Source organism: Apiospora hydei, assembly GCF_038363865.1.
Source record: "Apiospora hydei strain CBS 114990 chromosome Unknown utg000009l_segment0_segment0, whole genome shotgun sequence".
In the NCBI taxonomy this organism is placed as follows: domain Eukaryota; kingdom Fungi; phylum Ascomycota; class Sordariomycetes; order Amphisphaeriales; family Apiosporaceae; genus Apiospora; species Apiospora hydei.
Window position 1 is genome coordinate 3,016,904 of NW_027117368.1, and position 22,527 is coordinate 3,039,430.

Below are 22,527 nucleotides of genomic sequence, written 5' to 3' on the forward strand. Positions count from 1 at the left end.
CGGGCTGCGTAATAGGCCTACCATTCCACATTCACGCCGAGCAATCATCCTTATCGGGATGGGAGGATGCGCATAGCCAACTGACCAAAATATGGCGAAGCGGGTATACACTTGGGTATGAACTAGGCCAATCATAGTATGCCGAGTGCCTACCTTTGTTTTTGCTGGACGGCATTTGGGCATAGGGGTCTAATCCAATTCCCCTTTAATGTTACTCTTTGAGCGGTGTTCCGGAAACAGAGGGCGACATTGCATACATGGCTCAGCCATTCCAAGGATGGTTGCCACAAAATGACGATGTCATGACCACTCTGAATGGTTGAACCGCGATTATTTTTGGTCGAACGAAAGGCATTTCACAGGCGTCGCAGGCGTTGAATCAAGTTAGTTGTACGAGGCACCGGAAGGCTACCTGGGCATGTAGACCCTTTCGAGAGGCCGTATTATTGTATTAATATATAGAAGTTGCAGATCCATATTGTTCCGCTGCCGCTTCATCACCGTCAGCAGAACTTGTGACATTCCGATTCGACTTTTCCCTACTTAGTTATGATCCGTGTCTGTGGAGTTGCGCACGTCCTCGGGCTCGATAGACTGCTCCCCGACGTCATGGTGATGCGGTGGGGAGTTGCTGGGGTCGAATATTCCCGGGCTTTGTTCAGCCTTTGGACCCCATATCAAGTCAAGATAGAGAGAAGGCTGCTCGGCGGTCTTGTCGCGCCGAATGTAGTATTGGAACCACCGAGGGAGATACTGCGTCAATTGGTGCTTGATGAAGTGGCCCTTGCGGACGGCAAAGACGAGATCGAGATCCTCCAAGGACCTCCTCTTGGTCTCTTCGACCAAAAGGAACACCAGCGCAAAGGCAAGGAGATTGAGCCCGGAGAATAGTCCGAGGGCACCGCCATCCTGCAGACTATAGATGATACTGAAAGCATGACACGTCAGGTCAGTCAGTGACAATCTCCAACCCTCTGGGGGCTGTTTCATCACGATCCCGTGGCCTTCTTACCTGGGGAAGAACAGGGTGAGGAACCCGGCAAACAGGAGATTGACGGCGATTGCGGAAGCACAGCCCTGCTTGCTTGTCAATATTCAAACAAACAAACAAAAAAGGGTTCTGTTGAGGCAGGCATGCGAGACTCACGGCTTCGCGATGCGAAAGAGGGAAGCTACGTGGGCAGAATCGATTAGCTCGGCCGCGAAACAGCCATCCAAGGATTTGGTGAGAAGGAAGAAAAGCTACCTTTCAGAGGCCAGGGTGAACGGGATGGGTCCTTGATATGTCAGCGACCGTGTACGAAACCTGGGAACCCCGCTGCTGTTCTCACTTACCCAGTCCGGGGAATACGCCGCAGAAAACACTAGATTTGTAAGTATATATGCTACGAGAACCGAGTTGGGTGTGTGCCGCATTATGGGGTGGGGTGTCATCAACTGACGGTAGAGGAAGAAGGTCACGATGCCAACTCTAAGGTCGTCATGCTCTTTGATGAGAGCAGCTGATAGTGCGGCGCCGAGCATGGCCAAACACATCAGGGGCAAGGTCAGGATCAGCCACTTCCGCCTGCCAAGTGTGTCTATCGTCCTAATGGCCGGCAGACCAAACAAGAAGTTGACGGCCCCTAGAGAGACACCAGTTGAGCAGGGGTGCATCGAGGCAAGTCACAGGAGCACAGTGAATGGTTTATTTACCATAGCCCAAACTATAAAACATGGCATCTCGGATAGCCGTGGTGTCACCAGGACTGCTGACATGGCTGAACAAAGTCCCTTGGAGGTGACCGACTGTAAATATCGTGGGTACTGACTGTCTCATCTCCATCATCCATCACGGCACTTACCAGAGTTGAATGCCAGCATATTGACTGCGTGCGTCGGTGTTTGCCCCTATTATCAATCAAATCAGGCTGGGTCAGAGGCGGCAAGACTTACTTCCACACAGCTGCTGTGCCAAATTCACCGTCGAACTGCTGACAAGGGCATTTCGTAAGCGTCTTCTGGTAGCTAAATCGGCATACTCGGATAGGTAGCCTCGTAGGTAAGAGAGAAGGCCCTTTCGCACAGGTCCTTCTTGGCTCTCCACGTCGGTTTCCAGCGAATACTCTTCCAGTTGGACCGACTTGTGTATTAGGTAAATATCCCGCAGAGCTTGTAGCTTCACGGCAGCATCAATGTCAGCCAATTCTCGACTCTCGGTTCACCACAAAGTAGGCAGCTGCTTCGCCCTTGAATCGAATGCACTCTGTGGTGCGGATCCGTTTCAGCATCTCGTATGCCTTCATTGGGCTAAAGCGCGAGCTTTTTCGCCGCATGTAGTACCTTGGACTTTCTGGGCAGAACCACAGGCCAGCAAGCAGGAACAGAGCAGGGACACAAGGCGAGCCCAGTATAAGACTTAATATTTTATCCTCGTGACTGTAGCGATTTATTCCTTCGTCAGGTCCTTAGTCGCCGGGGCCAATGGCCGTATTGAAAATGAGGTTGAAGACGAAGCCCATGAATATCCCAAACGAAACCCTTCCGGCTACTTATCAGCCATTGAGGGTCGACCACGGTGAGTTTGCAGTGGAATATCAATGCGTGCTTACCATAACTGCCACGCGAGGATGGATGAGCCCCTCCAGAAGCCCACAGCGGTTTCGCTGGCCAAGATAGGAGTTGAGACGGCTTTGATCCCCATGCCTATAGGCTCGTTAGTCCATGTTGGCCAATAGAGGTGCTCCAGCTAGTGGCGCGGTAACGCTCACCGATTCCGTTTATCGCCCGAACCCCGAACAGGGTCCCCCAGGTTCTGCACCAAGCAGAGCCGAGCGAGCTGCCAAAGATCAAGACGGCGGCTACCGCCATGGCTCCGCGTCTCCCTACCAAGTCATTGATCGGCAAAGAAACAAAGCAGCCGACAACGGCCGCGAAGAGGAATGGCGAGGCATTGGCGGCGCCGAGCCTCCACACCGGGGCCGGAGGTTCTTGCCCGCTGGGTACGTGCTGGCTGCCCTGAGAGAAATGTTCCGAGTAGAGGGACGCGCCGTTGATGGACGACTAGACGAATCCCTGCAAGAAGGCGGCAAGCGATACGGTCAAGATGACAATGAACATGCCACGCTCCGAAAACAAGACATCCTTTTCCGCCTTCAGGGCCTCCTTCTCTTTCGGGTCCAGAGTCACCGGCAGGCCCGAGCCCGCGGCTGGGTCTTCAGAACGTGCGACCTCGTCGTAGGTCCGGACGTCCTTGGCCACACGCGCAGCGCGTAAGAGATCATCAGATTCGACAGACCCAAGATAGTGTGCCTGAAACTGATGGACATCGGCCACCAGCTCTTCGTCCGTCAGATGTGCTTTGTATTCATTGTGAGTCAAACGTCAAAACAAACAGAGACCAGGCTCATCTTGTGGTAGGCCAATGCTTACAGAGGGGGTTCACGATTACGGCTTGGTTGTTGTGCCTTCTGCGGCTCAGCTGCGCGTTGAAACGCGTATGACCTGTCGATACGCTTGTCCTGTCCGGTAACTCGACCCCGGTAGTATTACTTGGTCTTCTTGTCGAAGACGCAGACACCGCAGCAGGTAATGAAGCACTGGGCTGGAGCGGCATTGTTGCCTCGGAGTTACTTCTCTGTTATTCGAGACTAAAGATGTGTATACTGTGGGCATGGGAAATAGAGGAAATCGTTGGGAGGAAGGCCTCCAAAACCATGGCGGATTGTATGAGGAGGGGGAGAGTGGGTGACGACGGCCAGCCCGCAAGGCTAGACGGAACCGAACTGAACGGTCGGGCTGGACTTTCCAAGTCACACTGCAGCTGGTCTGACACATTGGGGTACCCCAGCTTGGTTTTCCTTGTCTATGTGGCTTGGCCGTAGTGCTGTGGAAATTCGCATCCGTGTTGCTCTCCCAGCTCCAATCTATTGTCGGGAACCAGTTCTTCGTGCGCCAAAAAGGAAGTGTCAGAGATGGGATGCAGAGCCGTCGCTTCGAGTCGGAACCTACCTGGGGACACAGCGAGTCTGAGTGACAACACGGCAGGCGACTCCGGGTTCTTCCCGTCTTCTATTGCACAAACTGGCAGTCTTCGGCTGTACAGAGATACTGCAGGTAGCCATTTGGGCAGGTATCCGTCAAACCCGGGGAAGGCAGCGCTCCTTGTTGCAAGACAGGCAAACATGCATACCGAAACAGCCAATGAGGCTATAGCTGTCGTCACCGGCTGCAGCCCCTCTCACCCGACTCGCCTAACCACGCCCTTGTTCTGGCCCCGGATGGTGAGCACAGCCTACAAGTACGGTAGATCGAGGGTTGCTCATCGTCTTTCAATAAGCTGTGCGCCCCAGATTGATCCTTCGTGGCTATGGGGTATCGCGTGTCGTTCCTGCAAGTCATAGGACTTGTATGCGAGCAGGTCCTTGAACTTCATGAGCACCTGGCATTGCCTCCACAGCGATGTCAGATGGCAGAGGGTGATTCGTCCACTTCCAATCAACTTGGGACTATTTGCAGCCTTGTGGAGGCGACCGCACCTTAGACAGACCGGAAAATGTGTCATTTTGCCACCCTTGCTGTAACCCCAAGCGAAATGTTCAGCTCTGTCCGCACAAGTGGTACGCGGGGAACAGGGAGTTGGCTGGGCCCCCCAACCAATTGGCACCTCCCAAAAGATCCACGGCTGCGGTTGTCTTAGACTGCTGCTGTGCAAGATAAATACGAGACGAAGGCCAAGCGCTAAGCCAGACCTACATACACGGTTCGGTGACCCAGCTACGTAATATCTCACTTGGTCATAGGCATCCACTCGCCAAGGCAGAAGTCGAGACGGGATATGTATACACGTATAGTGTCTGGGTCACCAACGACGTGAACACAACCGACCTATAACTTGATCGTTAGAAACAAACACCGGAGCAGCAGCAGACCGGCGATGTGGCCGGGTCGTATCCACTCCGCACTCCACTCCTCGGTCCGGGTCGGCCAAAGGAAGCCAAGATATGGAGGCAGTCGCTTCGGTCGTCGGCATCGCCGACTTTGCCGCCAAGCTTATAAATGGAATTGGAAGTCTGGCTGTCCAGTACCGAAATCTCCCAGAGGTAATAACCCCATCCCATGGGCCGAAAGCGTCAAGATGGCTGGCACTAATCCCTAACTCTTCGAATTAGGCCTTATCCGAGTTTGAAGAATCAATACGGGCTCTCTGCGAGGCCCTTCTCAACATCGACGAAACGCTCAAAAGGGAGACCGAAACTGCTTCCCCTGGAGCAGAGCCACTACACGACCATCACCCGCATCTCCCAATCGTGTTATCGACTACTGCAAACGCTCGATCATGAGTTACCGGAATTACAAGCCCGCCAGCATTGGGGCAAGAAATTCATCGCTGCCCTAGAGAAGAAAGTCAAAGACGGCCGCATACAAGAAATCGGTAGCAATATCAATCAGCGGACTACAATTCTCCAGCTTAGTCTCACCACCTTATCGCTTGGCGCCCAGGCTGGGATGCAACAGTCGCAGGAGCGGATACAGCAACAGATTCGGGAATTGACCGACCGTGTACGGTCGCTTACCGACAGCAGCAGAGACGCATCCAATCTTATTGTTGGCACCGATGTTCAAAACACTGAAAGCATCTTCAGTGAACTCAATGCCTGGAAGAGAACAGCGGATGATGTAGCCGCGGCAGCCCTTTTACTCAACGATGACAGTTACTCCCTAACTTCCGGGGCAAGTGGCGAGACACTCCCACCGTACAACGAACGTGACGAGGATGACTTTGATCCCGAGCCCGGCCGGAGTAATTATCAAAGTCCGGAGATCCTCGAACTCCAACTCGGCGCCAACCAGAATTATGTCAGGCATTTCGTACAATCCGAGATTTATTTCAAGGCTGCCGAGTTTCAGAAGCGCGGAATCGTGCTGCGTAAACGTTTGGACGGTGATGGCGTGCAGACGACACGGGAGCTGAGAAACATGCACGAGGAACTCGCAGATATCTTACTCCGATGTGGTGCTCTCGAGACCGACCAAGAGGCTCGGGAGACGTTGAAAGCACTTTGGGAGAGGAAGTTAGCCGCAGTGAAGAGCAAAAGGACGAAGACCGCCGGTGCAGGTTATACCACAAGCTCGGCGAGGTATATTTGAGGCGCGACAATGCGAAGCAAGCGAGCTTGATGCTCCAGCGCGCCTTCGATGGCCGCCGAGCTATGGTTCCAATGCACAATGAGCTCAAGAACACGGCAGAGGTGCTGGTAAAAGCGCTTTGGCTCGACCAGGCCTACGACGAAGCATTGGGGATCCAACAGTGGGTGCAGCAGCAGCAACAACAACTGTACCGAGCAGCCACCCCGCCAGCCACCCCTCCGGCCGACGGTTCCGACCTCACGAAGGTCTGCCACTGGTGTACAGATAACCAAATGGACATCGACGCGGCCTCGTTTGCCTTGGATGCTATCGATGGCAACACAGGCACGACACCCCTGCACCGAGCGGTGGAGAGGGAAGAGTTGGAGGTGGTGAGAAACATGTTGTTGCACGTAGCCAATGTCAACGTGCGTGATCAGCTGTCAGATTCGACGCCTCTGCTGGCGGCGGCAACAACCCGGAGCAGGCGTATGGTACAGCTGCTCCTCGAGGAAGGGGCCGATGTCGAGGTGACGGACAACTCGAGGATGACGGCTCTGCATCGAGCGCAATCCAAGTCGGGCGGGGTGCACGTGGCGGAGCTCCTGCTGGAAGCCAGACCCGACTTACTGGACGAGGTAGACAACTACGGCAAGACAGCGCTCTACCTGGCGTGCGAGCGAGGCAACGAAAAGATGGTGCAGTTCCTGTTGGAGAGTGGCGCCAAGCCCAACATCCAGGGCCCGGGTCGGTGTACGCCGCTCATGGTGGCGGTCGAGCTGGTAGGCAAGAGTGCACAAAAGATGCAGAAGATCAACATTGTGCAACTGCTCATCAGCCACAGGGCCGTTCCACACATGCGGGACAACATGGGCCGGACGGCATTCGATGTAGCCAAGGAGGCCGGGCTGGTAGCCGATGAGATCAGGAAACTCCTCAACAGGGCCGACAAGCGGCGCTTCAACTCAGTAAGCTCGGAGAGCACGAACCGGAGCTCGGGATCCAGTCGGACAGGATGAGAGGTGGGGGACTGAGGGGGCAGCAGGGCATCAATGATCTGAATCAAGGTAGCTGGCGTATGTATGGTTCGGTACCTAAGGTACTTCTGCGGGTTACTGTGGGCGATTGGTATGTAGTGGTAGCTGGAGGCCTGTTGAGCCGCAGAATCGACCGGTATCAATTGAGGTTCGAGCCAAAGTTGATGATGACGATGATGATGATGCAAATGCTAACTAAGGATTGGCATGCAGGAGGCAAGCCAGGAAGGCGCCTCCAGCTTGACTCGCTGGCCTCGTTCCTGCTTCTTCGGCGCTGGGCGCTGGGTGCGCAGCGTGCGCTGCCGTGCTTGCTGGCCCATTACGACAGTGATGGATCCCGCCGAGCCAAGTAAGCGACTCGTCGCTGCAGATCTCCAAGATTTCCCCCCACATTGCCCCCAGAACAGAGCCCAGAAAGCAGGAAGCACAATCTCGATAAATTGATAGTGCCGTTGCTATCTCCGCATTCCGCAGGGGTATGGCTTCTACCGACTATACTTCCCCACCTGGGCACCCATGGCACATGGGGAGTCATTGTCCAAGCACGGCGCCATGCTGCTGCCGTCATGTCTGCACAACCACTCGAGTCCATGTCCGTCCATGTCGAAGAGAGCTGCGGGGTATTAAGTACCGTAGGCTAAGTGCATAAATGGGCCGGACACGACCAACTGCCAGCCAGGTACCGTCCAATATGGAGTTGAAACCCCAGTGCCCGGGGCATCCCACAGCGATCCCCATAGCCCCCGCGACTTGGTGCTTCGTGAAATACGTAGCCTAGGCGATATGCCGTCCTCTTCCCCGCACCGGCCGCGGAACCAGAGCAAGTTGGCGACTGATAAAGTCCCCGGCGCCCAAGCACCGCAGAATCCCAGCCCAAGACGCTTCACCCTTCTCGTAGGAATCCCAATGGCTGTTGCTGCTCTTCTCGTCGGCCTCCTGGTCCCTTTGGGGCCCAACCCCTTCTCGCAATGGGCAGCCGCCACCACGCCTCCCGTGCCGTCATCCGCTCAAGTTGTCGATCAGAAAAGCTTCAACGTGCTAGACCAGGTGCTGCCGCTGGCTCAGGCCAATGCGACTACTGTGGGTGGCTAGCTCCTTTCTAGTAGACTCTCTCCACCGCGGCTGGATGCTGACAAGAGACTACTAGCTGTTCCTATGGCCCGGCGTCATCGAGGAGTCCCTCAAGGCCAAGCCCTTCCACATCTACGATGACGAGTTCTACGAGGTCATCGGAGCCAACCCGACACTGACACTCCTCGCGCAGTCGGACAAGGACCCGCTGTTTCACGAGGCTGTCGTCTGGTACCCGCCTACCGATGAGGTCTTCTTTGTGCAGAATGCCGGTGCTGCGGATGCCGGCACGGGACTGAACAAGTCTGCCATCATCCAGAAGATTTCTCTGGCCCAGGCCAAGGCCGCAAAGAATGAAACCAACGCCGTGGGCAAAGTCGACGTCACTACGGTGGCATCAAATCCCCAGGTGATCAACCCCAATGGTGAGCAATGGCGTCTTCCATCTGCGAAAAATCTGACAGACTAATGCTTGTTTTCCCCCAGGTGCCACGTACTATAAGGGCAGCATCATCTTTGCTGGCGAAGGCCAGGGGGACAGTATCACGTCGGCGTTGTATCTGATGAACCCGCAAGAGCCGTATAACACATCGAGTAGGTACTGCCTTCCAGGCTATATCGTGGTCCTCCGCAACTGACAACACGATTGCGTAGTTCTGGTGAACAACTTCTTCGGCCGCCAATTCAGCTCGCTAAACGACATTGCCATCCACCCGCGCACAAAGGACGTCTATTTCACCGACACTCTGTACGGATTTCTTCAGAACTTCCGCCCCGTGCCTGGTCTCCGAAATCAGGTTTACCGGCTCAATGAGGCAACGGGAGCTCTGACAGTAGTCGCTGACGGGTTCACGCTGCCGAACGGTAAGTAATCATATCGGCTACAAGTTTACCCCATCTAAAGAGAGGGTGAGCGTATGTGTGTATATATATGTGCTCACATCTTGATGTTCCAAAGGAATTACCTTTTCCCCCGATGGCAACTATGCATATGTTACCGATACCGGTGCCAACCATGGCCTTCAGGGGTGGAATTACTCAGATCCATCTTCGCTGTGAGTAGTGAACCCCTCTCCGCTCCACGACCACTGCTCCTGTAGGTGCACTGACACATTTCAAGATATCGATTCGATGTGAAAGAGGATGGTACATGGGAAAACCGGAAGACCTTTGCATATGTGCCGTCAGGAGTACCCGATGGTGAGTAGTCACACCTATGCACCTTCAAACCCTCCCTTGGCCTTCTCGCCTCGGTTCAAGCCGTGGAGTGGCATACACCCAAGCACACAAACGATGGTTGAGAGCGTCGATGCTGACCTTCCCGATCTAGGCGTACACTGCGATGTCAAAGGCAATGTCTATGCAGGCTGCGGTGATGGCGTACACGTCTGGAACCCGTCGGGCAAACTGATTGGCAAGATCTACCTGGGGTCAACGTCGGCCAATTTCCAGTTTACAGGCAACAGCATGGTAATCTGTGCCGAAACGGAACTATACTATGCGACATTTGCAGCAACGGGACCGCCTATCTCGTAATATCGTTTCATTTCTTTGGGGATTCGTAGGCGTGGGAGCTGAAGAGGACGGCAATGTTATGTAATTAGATCTACAGTTACGTCGAGCTCGGATGGAATGACATATTTCTGAGATGCGCTTGGGTCCTTTCTGGAATGCGCTTGGATCGGCATGCTTCTGCTATGCCATCCTTGAAGATAGTGTTTCTTCGAGATCCAAGTAAATGCTGCTGGCGAGCTCACTCGTCCGAGAGCGTGGCAATGTTGGATTCACATGTCGGGACAAGCGAATGCCTCGAAATCAAAGTATACCAAATGAGGCTGCCCTAGCCAATCTGGAGTCAGGTCCTACTGAGTTAGATTTTCGAATTAGACAATCGGGACGCCAATATAGTTCTTTCTCCCACTGCACCCCAGAACAGAAGGACATGCAACACGTGCACTAGATGCATACCAAGACGGTTGTCGACTGGAGGCCTATGCTTATAATCGCTCATACTGAAGAGCTCAGAATAGGGATTTGATTGATCGGATCTCTTGCTGCTGTAGCTTTGAAACCCGATGCCTCAATGCGTGAGCAATTCCAAGGCTCGCATCATATACGAGCAAGCCCATCATCTTGGTAGATCCAAGTCAAGCACCCAACGAACCGAAGGAATTGGCATACAGCAAACAGCATGGGACAGCGAGGGCAGCGTCCATGCCCATTGTCAGAAATAAAGTCACGCACAGGCCATGACCGGAGTCAGCGACGGCGCCGAGACGAACAGACATCGGGCCACAGACGGACCGGTTAGCGGACAAGTCCGGCTGCTGAGGCTTGAAGGGCTGAACAGACCAAGGCTACAAGGGGGCTTAAGAGCGCCTTGCCACATGGCAGTCAGCTCATGAGGCCTTTTCTCCCCTAACGTAGCGCGGGCTCCTGGTTGCCGGGTGCTGCAAAATAAGGGGGCTTTGAGAGGGACTGAGTATATCCGTAGTTGCCTACCGAAAGCGTGGCACTTCGCTGTGCTTCAACGCGGAGGGTGGTCGGATATGAAGCCGAAGCAGCTCGGGTTTCGATGCAAACTTGTTTGCTGCCCCCAAACAATTGCCAACTTAGCAACAGGGTAGCTGGCGATGTAAACAATGTGCCGTCATCCATCTAGACCAAGCCTACGTTCTTCGTTCGCTCGAGTTGGTGGGGGAGAAAGGAGAAGAAACAAAAGAAGGCATAGCTCTGGGGTATTTGGACTTTGATCTAGTGATCCGATTGGTGGATAGTAAGTCATCCAATAAGTCTGACTTATTGGTGTCTGAATTGGAACTGAATTGGAACTGACTCTATTCACCTACGTGTGCTGCCAAATCCCTCCACCCAGCGTCAGCTTGTATAACGATATGATACAGGGGAAAATATAAGAATATATATACAATATAGTCGAGTCGACCCTGACCCAGAGCTCGGTCGAATCATCTATACCGAGAGCAGCGGGCTGGCAACGCAAAAGCCAGCTCCGAGCGAGATCCCAAGAGTGGGAACCTCTGTCGGTGTTCCCGCCCAGCCACCGCGGGCCCAATCACAGCGACCGGAGCAGAAAGAAAGACTTGCGAGCGAGACCCGGCATCGCAACGTCATGTATCGTCTCCACCCACCACACACACACACCTAGTAGTAGGCATCGTCGCGGCAGTCTTCCGCCGGTGCTTTTGCCCGTAGGTGAGACATACCATCGCCAGGCTACTGGTATTCTACTGTACATGCCTCTTACTGCCTCGGGCTAGAAGCAGACATACACGTATGCCAATGCGGACGAGCTATTGCTTGCATTTTGGCCTATCCGAATATCCATACGGTCACGTCGGAGTATTCGTCTTGTCACATCATTTCCTTCTCCTTACCATTGGGTAGGTATTCTTGTCTTGAAAAGGTTGCACGGCCGCGGCAGTTCATGTGCCCATAAGCTGAGGTAGAATCACCCAATAACAACAGGTGGAATCTGCCTCGGCGACAGGCTGTTATTGATTTGTGTTTGTTTGCATCCGTCGCTTTTCCCCGACATTCCCCTCTCTCTCTCTTTGGTTTTTTTTTTTCTTTTTTTTGTCCCTCTTTCCTTTTTCGCGCCCTGTCCTCGCCGATGGGCCCAGTTGAATGGGAATCCCATAATGAAATCACCCGAACAAGGGCGAAAAGAAAAGCACACTGTTCTCCATACCAACGTCCTAAACTTTTAGCCGCATCATGCCTGTTACTTTTGTCTCCGCATCCACGCGACTACTCGGCGAGTCCCCCCCAACAGCTGCTAGACAACGAGTGGTTAGGCATTGGTAGGACGGACGGTACAGGTGATGAAGAACATCTACATATAAAGTCAGCCAGAGCTGAACGAGCTGGGAGTGCAAGAAGATGATGGATATATAGATAGATAGATGGATAGCACACGCCTAGACCCAGCCGCCTTTTTTTTTTTTTTTTTTTGGTCTTCATGTGCATGTGCGTACCTAACCTATAGATTGCCGCGGCGCAGATCGAGTTTCGCATTGAAAGACAGGTTACAGCCCCCGACTTCTGCTTCTGGCCAAGTGGAGGGGCCGGCGTGGGCTGTCATTCGCTGGCCGAGCTGGGGCTTCGCGTTCCATAGTTGCATCTCAAAAGACCCAACCACCAGCCGATTTGGTCCTGCTGGATGCTCTTTTGGGATAGGTGGTCTTCCATCCCTGTCGCCAGACGCATCGGCTTCTATACATTTCATTTGTGTCGCATGCCTCCTGCATGCTGGCTTACTTACCGCTCTTTTTTCTTCTCTTTGTCTGTTACTGCTGCCTTTTTCTCGTCGACTTTGCCCCCTCTCCGTCTCGTCTCGTGGCGTGGCTGTCTTCCCTTGTCGAAGAATGGAGATAGATAATGTACATGTAGCTCATATAAGTGAGGCCAGCCCCTCCGAGTGAGTGGGAGAGGAGGGAGCGCCGCCCATTACGTATTGATGGCGGCGATCGCGTACAGTACATAAAACCCAATAGAAGAAAACATTACAATTAGCATTGCCTACTTAAATTCTCAGCCAAGAACGAGACCCCTAAAACGGGCAGCACATTGGTTGGACCCGTTCACTTGTTGTCCAGCAGGGAAGAGAAGAGTTCGTCAGCTGGGTCTCCTGGGGGAGCCTGTCAGTCAAGTCAAATGGCCCATTGATTTTTTTTCTTTCTTTTTTTTCTTTCTCGTCAAATCGTTTCCATCTGGTCCGGGACCCCACCCGGCATGTAAAGCTCGTACATGCTGTACGTACTTAGCGGCGCTATCCAGGGGGTGACATGCAGCCAAAAGACTAGGCATTCCACAGTGATGATACCGCAATTGTGGAAGGCCCAATTGTATAGCAGCTAGCGCACCGCTAAGCAGGGATGGCCGCTTGCTTTGCTTTCGAGAAAAAAAAGCGAGGGAAAAAAAAGCCTCTGCCTCAGGGTACTCCTTCCTACCAATGAAGAGAAGGGGAAAAGCGTGAGCGAACAGGCAGCCTGACACAGTTTTTGCCTGCACCACCACCACCACCACGCTCAATGCACTTTTGCCGTTCCCTCCCCAAAGAAGTAAACTGGGAAGACTTCGCAGGCATCTGACTGGCTGGACCAAGAGCGAGAGTGGGTGGTACAGGACAGTCCTTGCTGGGACATGCTGCGCATCTCGCTTCCACTTTACTTTACGTAGCCGCCCCAGGGGTCTTTTGTCTTTCGTCTTTCGTCGTAGGGGACCGAGAGAAGGAGAAGAAAAAAAAGAAGAGCAAGAAGAAGACTTTTGTTGTCGACTCGGCTCCGTACTCACAGTACTTTTACTTGGCCTGCTCTATCCCTTCGCGTCTCCTGCGATTTGTCCCATTTGCATACAATACAATACATCACTACATACAAAACATACAAAACATACAAACAAACGCCTGAGCGCCTTCTCGCCGCCACCCATCCCCTCCCATCCCATCCCCTCCCCCCCTTCCAACACATCACCATCCGTCTATTCTGTCGGCCACTACGGTACGATTCAGCAATCCCATCCATCCCACCCCCCAGACCAGCCCTCCACCTTCATTCCTGCACTGCTCTGCTGCTGCACATACCTGCATCCATCTTCCTCCTCCACCGCCTCTTGTCCTGTGTGTTGTTGTACTATTACCCTTGCCAACTATTAACCACTACTATTACTACTATTCTCGTTGCGCATGTGCTGCTGTGTTGTCCGTGTTGGATCCAGTTCACATCATCGTCCCGTGTTTCCCTAATCCCCCCCTCCGTCCGTTCATACTTTGTTTGGGCCGCGCCGCCTGTGTTTCCCGTTCCTGGTCAACGGTACATCACATCGCATCACCCCCTCCTAAACAAACCCCAAGACAGACCCCTTGCACTCTCCCATCTCGGCCAAGAACAAAAATAAAAAGTCCCAACCCTGTGACTGCTTTCGAAACCGCCGCCAACATGCCCTATAATACTCGTCGCAAGTCGCTGTCGCTGCCTTCGCTCGGAATCCATATTCCTTCGTCCCACCCTCGCCATAGCAACAAGCAATCGCCCAATATGTCTCCCAAGTCTACCACATCCTTAACCAGGCCATCCCCTTCAGACGACAACACTCAATCGCGCCCCAGCAAGAAAGTGAAGAGGTCACATGGCCCGGATGCCTCGACAACAGCACCGCCGTCGGCTGCATCCTCAAAAACCTCGGCCGCCAGGGCGGCGCGCGCGACGCCGCCTCCGTCACCCGCCCTGCACATGTCGATTGAGGAGGCTGACGATCTTGGAGAGATGAGGAAGATCGATTTGGAGGGGATCAACGATGACATAGTCGAGGCTGTTATTGTGCAGTTGCAGCAGACGCGCAACCGCCCCCATCTGGTCAAAGAGCTGGCCAATGTTTTGATGGGCCAGGTCAAAATCGTCCAACAGTAAGTTTGCGCCTCGCCACAGTGCTGCCAATCCCGTCCATGCTCGAAACGCGTAAACTAACCCATCTCCCTCCATCAGATCCGCCAATCCGTGTGCCATTATCTCCTCTCGTCTTTCATCCTACCTGAAGCGCTCCTGTTGGTCGGCCATTGCTCCCCTGCCCCTTGGCCAAGGAGCTCGAGACGGTTCACCCGCGACGCACATATTTCTACCTGACCGTCTGCCCCCACCAGCCTTTGCCGGATCCATCCTCTGCGCAACTGGCCCAGCGCGCCGTCGTCACGCCTTCTCTGTCGAGCTCATCCTCGACTTCGGAGGATGCGGAGAGTGCCGATGCCGACCGGAGACGAGAGCTCAGTCTTTCGCCCGAGATTGATTTATCGTCGCCCGAGTTTGACGAAATGGAGGATGATATGCCCATGCCGGGAACGCCTATGGGCTCCGTCTCCATGTCCCAGCGACACCGTCGAATGACCTCCATGTCGCGCAATTCGAAGATTGATGAGCCCCCACTGGAGAAGGACGAGAAGGAATTCACCGAGACGGCCGACGGCTTGCAGAAGCGGAAACTGAGCGGAGGCTTCCTTTCATCTGGCCCGGCCGAGAGCCTCAGGCTAGACGACGGGATGCAACACGAGCAACTGTTTGGCGGCGAAACAAAAGGGCTCAGCCTGGCTCCGAGCCTGCTGCCGCACGTGGCCTTCATGACGAGCCCGGCAATGCGCCCCAGCTTCGTGGTGCCACCGAAAAAGGACGAGGCAGAGAACTGGCATAAGCTGGATGCCATGCTAGATTGGGACAGGAGTCCTGAAACAGTCGAGCTGGACGAGCTGGACGGCTTGCTCAACGACTTTTAAAGATAATGTTTCGATGATTTACTTTGGCCATGAAGGCATGCTGGTTTATTTTGTAAGATGGCGTGCAATTTGGAGTTGGTGATGCGGAGCAAACCAAAAAACGGATTGGTTTCTGGGTACTGGTGTTGGCGGCGTATTTGTCTGATATTTTACAGCTGGCATGTTGGACATTTGTTGATCATTATTGATCTGGGGCTTCTGTGGTCACTCGGTTGAGATGGCTATGTCTCTTGTTAGAGCAGAGACGCATACGGCATATAGGTTTCGTGGCAACGCAGGCTGGGATAGACCTGTGTTGCCTCCCTGGTCGACGTTGAAAACGCAGTGGACATGGAATATTGTGCACTTGGCGCAGGACGAAAGACGGGAAGAAGAGAGTTATCGGTTGTTCATGATAGACGACTTCTGTACATTTAGAGCCTGACTGAGATGCCGTTGCATACTCGATAGAGCTTTAGAAGAAGGAAAAAAACGCACATCTGTGTGGCCCTGGGCATGGAAAAGTTGCCACGACACCAAAATCTGAAAAGAAAATTCCCCCTTCATTCCCATGAACTCCAAATTATGCATCGTGTCCGACCCTTAGCATAGGCGAGCGTTTTTGATATGACTGCGAATGAATTGCTGCCTATTTTTGGCATGCATGTATGAAAATAATATCTTGGCTGTTTTGATACCATCTACCTAATCCTTCTTCTCTCCATTCTTGGGGGTTGAGACACTTAACCACGATGAACCTAAGGAGCGAAGCCAACCACTCCTGGGTTCTTCCGCTCCCGTGCCCTGGCCGCCCTTGGGCTTCATGTCTCGTACCCGCAGCTCAACCCAAACATGGGTTCCAAAAGTAGCCCAGCCGGGTCGCTGAAACTCGACTACCTCGAGGCCGGGGATTCTGCTCTTTGCCACCTCGACGATGTCCTCGATGTCGCGGTTCCACCAGCACCCGAAGCGCTCGAAATGGCCCTTGGCGCTGCGGTCGAGCAAGCCGTTGATGAGTTCCCACCAACTGCGGCCGTGCTCGAGCAGGATTATGCGGCCCGTCTCGGGTTTCACGACGGCGGCCATGTTGTGGATCAACAGCGTCGGGTCGCGCACGCTACAGAGCCCAAACGTCTGGATCACCGTGTCGTACTTGTCGACGCTCTTGGGCGGTGTTGGAAGCGGAGATTGCGCATCGCCCTGCACGATGCGTACCTTGCCACACAGGAGCTGGACGCCGGTGCCGCTGCCAGCGCCCGCTCCTGGTCGTGCCAGTTGCTCAAAGCTCGGCTGTTTCGGCAGCACGTCCTCCATGGCGCCATGTGGGACGACCTGACGAAGGCGTTGCAGGCCAATGTCCAGCATGGCCGTGCTGATGTCCACGCCAGTAAAGGATTCCATCTCCGGGAGGTCCGTGATGTTTCCCTTGGTACCCCAGCCGGTCTTGGCGAGCTTGGAGCGGTTGCGCTCCCCCGCGGGAACGTAGTCTGCCGTCACGGCGTCCCAGTCGTAGAACTCCATGTTGCGCCCCGTGCCCATGGCGACCTCGAGGACGTGACCCGTCGCCTCGGCCGCGAGGTGCCGTCGCAGCTTGGTGATGCCGAAGCGCCACTCGGACCGGTCGAGGTGCTGGTCGAACTCGACGGGCGACTCGATGGCCGGGCGCCCTGTCGGCACCACCGGCTCGCGGCCCGTGACGTAGTGGGGGGGCCTCGCCCGAGTTGGCAATCCAGAAGGATGCCGTGAAGGTGCCGAGGCAGAGCGCGGCGGCGCCAGCGCCAAACAGGCCCAGCCAGCGCGCGCGGAAGAGCTGGTTTACAGGCTGGGGCGTCGCCGAGCTCGGTTGCTTCTGAAAGAGGCTCTCCGAAGCCGCGGTTGCTTGTGACGACGACGATGGGGGCTGCGTGGAGCTGCCTGCACGATAGGGGGAGCGGCTTATGGCTGTTCTTCTTCCCCGACGACGACGATGAGGCTGCCCGTCTCCAGAAGCGCAGCTGCAGCGGCGATGGCGAGGATGCGTGGCCAACCTTGGATAATCGAGCCACCATAGATGGCATGCTCGTTGGCCGACTCACGGGGGCCCCCATAAAAGCACGATGCGCATGGACATTTGACATGGTGACTGTCAGTCTGTCGGTCCTCTTTCCGCGCACCCCCTCCCTATTCCCCGGGCAGGCTTTGGCCTGCTAGAATCAATCGACGAGAAACAGGGCCCGAGCCCGCCTGCAAATGAGTCCTGACCGGGGGACCTGTGTGCCCCTCCCTTCACAGCCGAGCTGGTGGTGTTGGCGGCTGCAACGTCCCCTATCGGACAGTTGGTGAGCAAAACCGATGCACAAGCAAGAGTGCCGATGACGGTTCCAAGTCTGATTTCAAATGGGCCAGAGTCCGTCTCCGCAAGGTCTCGTTTCTTGTCGTGACTCGTCCCATATGGGCAGGTGATGATGTTGATGCAGGTCGTTGGGGGAGACTGGCCCGGGGTTGGGTTGGTTGCGTTCCGTGCCATCGCTTCGGTGACAGGTTTTCGGGGAGTGCCCATGTGGGTCCAATTGAACTGAAGCCCGCAGCCCGTCGATTGATCAATCAATTGATTGATTGATCGATCAAATTCCAAGATTGATGCTCTCCGGTCAGCGTTAGCTGGCAATGCATCATATTGATCAGTGCACCAGACGCCAGACGCATCAATGCTCCATTTCTCTGTCCGTTAGGCTACTTTAGGTACCTATACATCAACCATCAAAGGTACCTACTTGCTGCCTACGGCAAAACTTCTGCGGGGAAAAGAAGCTCCATCCATCCGCCTCCCTGCAGCTTCCGATGACGCACTCCAGAGTCCAGACAGACCCTGAACAGGACGCGACTCCAACGCCTGAACGCGTTCTCCTATCTGATGCCGCAACTACAGCCACAACCCTGGAGTGCCGGCGTCGCCCATCTATTTGAACGAGCTGTCTGTTGTGTCGGAAATCCATAATGGCATCGCAACAGGATCTGCAAGAGCTACTGAGGCTCATGACAGTAGCCAAGGTCCCTATCAAAGACGCCATGATGCGGGTCAAGGCCTTGCAGGCCCAGAACCTTCGCAGGTAGATACAGCCCTCTACACCTGAACCGTAGGATCGCCGGAACCGCAATCCATGCTAGAGCCTGACACCGCCTCGTTCCATAGCATCAAAGACATTGCAGAAGCAACGCTCCCCACCATCGAATCCGCCATCCCCGATCCGAAAGCCGCCCGACAACTGCACAATGCCTGCAAAGCCCGCCTCAAGAACCCTGCTGTTTCCGCCGGGAGCAAGCGCGCTGGCGCCGAGTTACTGGCTCAAACCATCGACGGCGCCAACAAGCGCACGAAGGCCGACCCAGACGCGTCATATCAAGATGGGCCCACCCCTTTATCACCAGCCGATTTCGAGGCCTCTCTTGCTCTTCCTGTCGAGACAGACGAGCATGCCATCAGTGCGACAACCTTGTTGACGAATCGCGCGCCCTTGGTGTTGGCTTTCGCGGCCGAACTGCTACGCTACACCATGCCCGAGCAGCCACCGTCAAGTCGGCTGAGCCTGGCGCAGGCTGTGGTCAGTGCCAACTCTCGTGGCAAGGCCGTCTCCATAGGTATCGAAAAGGGCCCCAGTGCCGATCAAGAAGGTTGGGGGCACGGGCAGCCGCGAGTGCAAATCATGGGCCGGGAGGTCACGGTGCTGAAGCGAGGCGGATACGAATGGAAAGGGGATGGGGAAGCCGGATCGGAGGTGAAGACGGAAAACCCCCCAAGTATTGCATCATTGGCTACAGCGGTAGCCGGCGAGTCGCAGAGCAGCGGCCCGGGGAAGAATATCACGGTCGACCAGATCTCGCAAACTTGGTCCGCAAGTTCTCCAATCATGTCAAGGGACTCCACGTTCATCGTCCGAGCCACTAAGCTCGCAACATTGTCGCAAAGACAAGCTAGTCTGCAAACTCTGTTCACCGCCATCCCAAATCTTCGAAGTGCTGACCACAACGCCTGGGCGTATCGGGTCAAGAAGCCAGACATGTTTGGTTCTCATGTCATCAGAGAGGACTCCTTTGATGACGGGGAAGGGGGTTCTGGCGACTTCATGCTCAAGATTATGCGCGAAACTAATACCATTGATACGTTGGTCGTGATGACGAGGTGGTACGGCGGGACCATGTTAGGACCCGATCGATGGCGCATTATACGTACGTGCCTCAAAGAAGCGCTGGCCGAGAGGTTGAGGGCGACTGGCGAGCAGGCGAGCATAAGCGGCGAAGCAGTCTGGGGCCTTGACCTCGAAGCTATGAGAAGCAAGACGAATACGGCGACATCGTCGACACGGTCATACTCGGCGAGTGTGGTAGGAATGCCGGTCCATCGCCCTGAATCCGCCAGAGCTTACCTCCTAAAGAGCTTTGCGCAGCGCGTGGAAGGGGATGAGGAGAATCCTACCCCTAAGAAGAAAACGGCCAAAGCGCTTGAGGCGGAGAAAGAGGAGAATGTCAGCCGATTATTAGGAGCTATCCGAATGCTGTACGATAGCTGGGCCGGCCACTTGAGCGCATCCGAGCTGGATCGTCGAGCCTGGGGTTGGTACATGTCGGTACGACCCGAAGTTGAGAGCGGCCCGTCAGGATGGGGCGCAAAGGGAAATCTGAAGCTGGCTAATATTCTAGCTTTACGGCGGAAGGAATCATAACGGGGATACGATACAGTACACTAATACCCCGTGGCGTTTGGAGTCTAAAAGAAATACTTATTCGGTAATCGAATCGAATTGGACTATGGGACTGCTGGAAACGCAGGTGCTTTCGAGTGACAGAGAGACTCGGGTTATATATGACTATTGGCCACCCATGTACCAAATATATTTAGGTGAAGTGTGACTCTAAATTCATGAGCCGACCAGTAGCAAATAGTTTCATCGCTTCCCTTGGAGCCTGGTACATTCTTACGCCGTGACGAAGTTCAGTGGTCCAGCCCAGATCCTCATACCCCTTCCCTTCCACATTAGCAGCAGGACCAGCAAGAATGCACCACCACATATGGCAGCTTGAACTCCGAAACTCTCTTTGGTGCCGCGAGCGTGGGCCCATCTCACCTGGAAATAGCTGATAATGAAGCCTCCTAGTGTTCGGGCCATGTTGACCCATGCGGAGACCTCCCCGATGCCTCGGGGTAGCTGTCGAGGTTATACGACGATATGGCCACGGTGGTGATCATGACACCGAAGACATAAAGCCCCCACGCGATGGAGGCGGCCATATAGTGCCATTGGTTCTGTAAGGACTGCCCGAGCAGAACCAAGCCAACCAGCATGAACGGCAAAGCTACAATGATGGCTCGCAGGCGCACCTCGGGCTCGAAGTGGCCCTTGTGTGTCCTAATGTACTGCTTGGCGAGGAAGTCGTGGAGGAAATGGCCGGCGAGTTCGCCCAAGATGACGGCGGTGACAGGAGTGAAGTAGAAGAAGCCAATCTGCTTCAAGCCGAAGCCGTAGACAGGACCGAGGAAAATGGAAAGCGTGGTGTTGATGCCCACGACCCACGCAAATGTCTAGAGAAAGACTAGTGAGCTGGGTGTAAACAAGAACGGGGGAACCTCGGTCAGCTTACTAGTAAATAGTAAATGCAAGAGATCGCCACGGTCGGTTTGATTGCAACCTTCACAGAGCGCATGCAGGCTTCGGCGAAGCTGTTTCGGACGTGTCTCGTCTTGTACTGCGCAATACCCAACAGGCGACCGACCCGAGTTCCACGTGGCGGCTGCTCTGTCTCAGGGGCGCGTCTGTCGTAGAATGTCTCCTCGACGAATAGGACGGTGAGAATCAGAGCGAGACCGGTTTCCACCGCGTAAACACAGAAGGGAACCGGCCACGGTTTCGCAGCTGCCATGAATGCCGCAAGGAGAGGGCCTAGATAGGGGCTGATGACAAAGAAGGACCTAGAAAGAAAGGAAACAAGATTGTGTCAGCCAGTTGGCGCCAAGTAGGACGGCGGCAATTTTTGGAAGGACGTACGCCCAGAGATTGATCTTTCTCGCCCTCTCGTGGAAGAAGAACATATCCTGGATGAACATCAAGCCTCCTCCCTGCGAGATGGTCGAGAAGAAGCCGTTCAAGATTCGCGCGGCCATGAAGGAGTCGAAAGTCGTGGCGGCCGCGCACCAGATTGCCGTGGCCAGGGCGACCACTAGGAAGTAGAACATAACCGGAAGGCGGCCGAAGTATGCACTCAGTATCACGGCTAAGAGGCTCTGTCAGCTGCGCCTCCGTATGTGCCTCATTGATCAGTAGACCTACTGAAAATACCGCCGGCTCCAAGCACTGTGGAGGGGGTTCACGGTTAGCAGGGCGAGCGAGAAATACAGGCAGGACGGCAGTGATGCTACTCACTGAAAACGTTGCCAACTTGCGAGTGGTTGACCTCATCCTCGGTCATGTTCCACTCCCTGGCCTCGTATTAGTGCCGGCACAATAAACAAACCGGCCTCTGCCTTCGATATACGTACTTGGATTGGGGCAGCAATGTGACAGCGCCTGTAAAGCACTCAAATCAACAACGTCCAGGTGATTCCGGCACCGGAGGTGGTCCGGCTCGAGAGGAAAACTAACCGGTTGCGGATCCGTAGTCGGGTAGCAAAGCGGAAAAGGCAACAATGAATAAGATCATGTGCTTCTTGCGCCACGGCCAGTTCAAGGGGTCGTGGGCGTCGCTGCTCGGCTGAGGAATCAGTCTCGTGTGGCCGTCTTTGGCGAGCTTGACTGTTCTGTCGCTAACGGCGGCGTCTTCGACATCGACATCGTAGCCTTCGTCTTCTTTATACTCGTGGATGTCGCCGCGGACGCCGGAAGAGGCCATTCTCACATCGGAGTGATCGAGGTGAGCTGCCGGCGGCTCGTTGGCGTTTGCGTACTTGTTCCCCTCGGGCAACATGGTTCCTCACCCAAGCTTCCCGCGCGAGATGCAGTGCAGTCGTGGATGGGGAGTCAAAGGGAATTATTCGCAATTAGTCGAGGGACGGCATCTATCTCTACTACACTTATGCAG

The 22,527-nt window shown here is 54.6% G+C and overlaps 6 protein-coding genes across 6 annotated transcripts; 3 read left to right on the top strand and 3 right to left on the bottom strand.

Moving 5' to 3' along the window:
* Positions 1-543: 543 nt before the first annotated feature.
* Positions 544-3,595, bottom strand: PG997_012714 (sugar transporter; the record flags this gene model as incomplete). The annotated part of the gene is made up of 10 exons (XM_066817028.1): positions 544-909; positions 1,336-1,364; positions 1,443-1,567; positions 1,845-1,890; positions 1,936-2,158; positions 2,205-2,418; positions 2,592-2,685; positions 2,751-2,997; positions 3,079-3,338; positions 3,412-3,595. 10 exons carry the CDS (start codon positions 3,593-3,595, stop codon positions 544-546), a joined length of 1,788 nt encoding a protein of 595 aa, XP_066662720.1.
* Positions 3,596-4,982: 1,387 nt separating this feature from the next.
* On the top strand, positions 4,983-9,752 carry PG997_012715 (uncharacterized protein; the record flags this gene model as incomplete). The annotated part of the gene is made up of 13 exons (XM_066817029.1): positions 4,983-5,081; positions 5,151-5,288; positions 5,347-6,053; positions 6,098-7,076; positions 7,359-7,494; positions 7,620-7,765; positions 7,821-8,225; positions 8,293-8,641; positions 8,703-8,810; positions 8,871-9,080; positions 9,175-9,271; positions 9,337-9,416; positions 9,547-9,752. The coding sequence occupies 13 exons, from the start codon at positions 4,983-4,985 to the stop codon at positions 9,750-9,752; spliced, it is 3,660 nt and encodes a 1,219-aa protein (XP_066662721.1).
* A 4,421-nt stretch (positions 9,753-14,173) lies between these two features.
* On the top strand, positions 14,174-15,498 carry PG997_012716 (uncharacterized protein; the record flags this gene model as incomplete). The annotated part of the gene is made up of 2 exons (XM_066817030.1): positions 14,174-14,640; positions 14,772-15,498. The coding sequence occupies 2 exons, from the start codon at positions 14,174-14,176 to the stop codon at positions 15,496-15,498; spliced, it is 1,194 nt and encodes a 397-aa protein (XP_066662722.1).
* A 684-nt stretch (positions 15,499-16,182) lies between these two features.
* PG997_012717 (uncharacterized protein) lies at positions 16,183-17,534 on the bottom strand (the record flags this gene model as incomplete). The annotated part of the gene is made up of 2 exons (XM_066817031.1): positions 16,183-17,144; positions 17,297-17,534. 2 exons carry the CDS (start codon positions 17,532-17,534, stop codon positions 16,183-16,185), a joined length of 1,200 nt encoding a protein of 399 aa, XP_066662723.1.
* A 919-nt stretch (positions 17,535-18,453) lies between these two features.
* Positions 18,454-20,177, top strand: PG997_012718 (uncharacterized protein; the record flags this gene model as incomplete). The annotated part of the gene is made up of 2 exons (XM_066817032.1): positions 18,454-18,566; positions 18,650-20,177. 2 exons carry the CDS (start codon positions 18,454-18,456, stop codon positions 20,175-20,177), a joined length of 1,641 nt encoding a protein of 546 aa, XP_066662724.1.
* A 252-nt stretch (positions 20,178-20,429) lies between these two features.
* PG997_012719 (uncharacterized protein) lies at positions 20,430-22,413 on the bottom strand (the record flags this gene model as incomplete). The annotated part of the gene is made up of 7 exons (XM_066817033.1): positions 20,430-20,660; positions 20,690-21,034; positions 21,094-21,421; positions 21,498-21,723; positions 21,873-21,928; positions 21,989-22,016; positions 22,092-22,413. 7 exons carry the CDS (start codon positions 22,411-22,413, stop codon positions 20,430-20,432), a joined length of 1,536 nt encoding a protein of 511 aa, XP_066662725.1.
* Between the last annotated feature and the right edge of the window lie 114 nt (positions 22,414-22,527).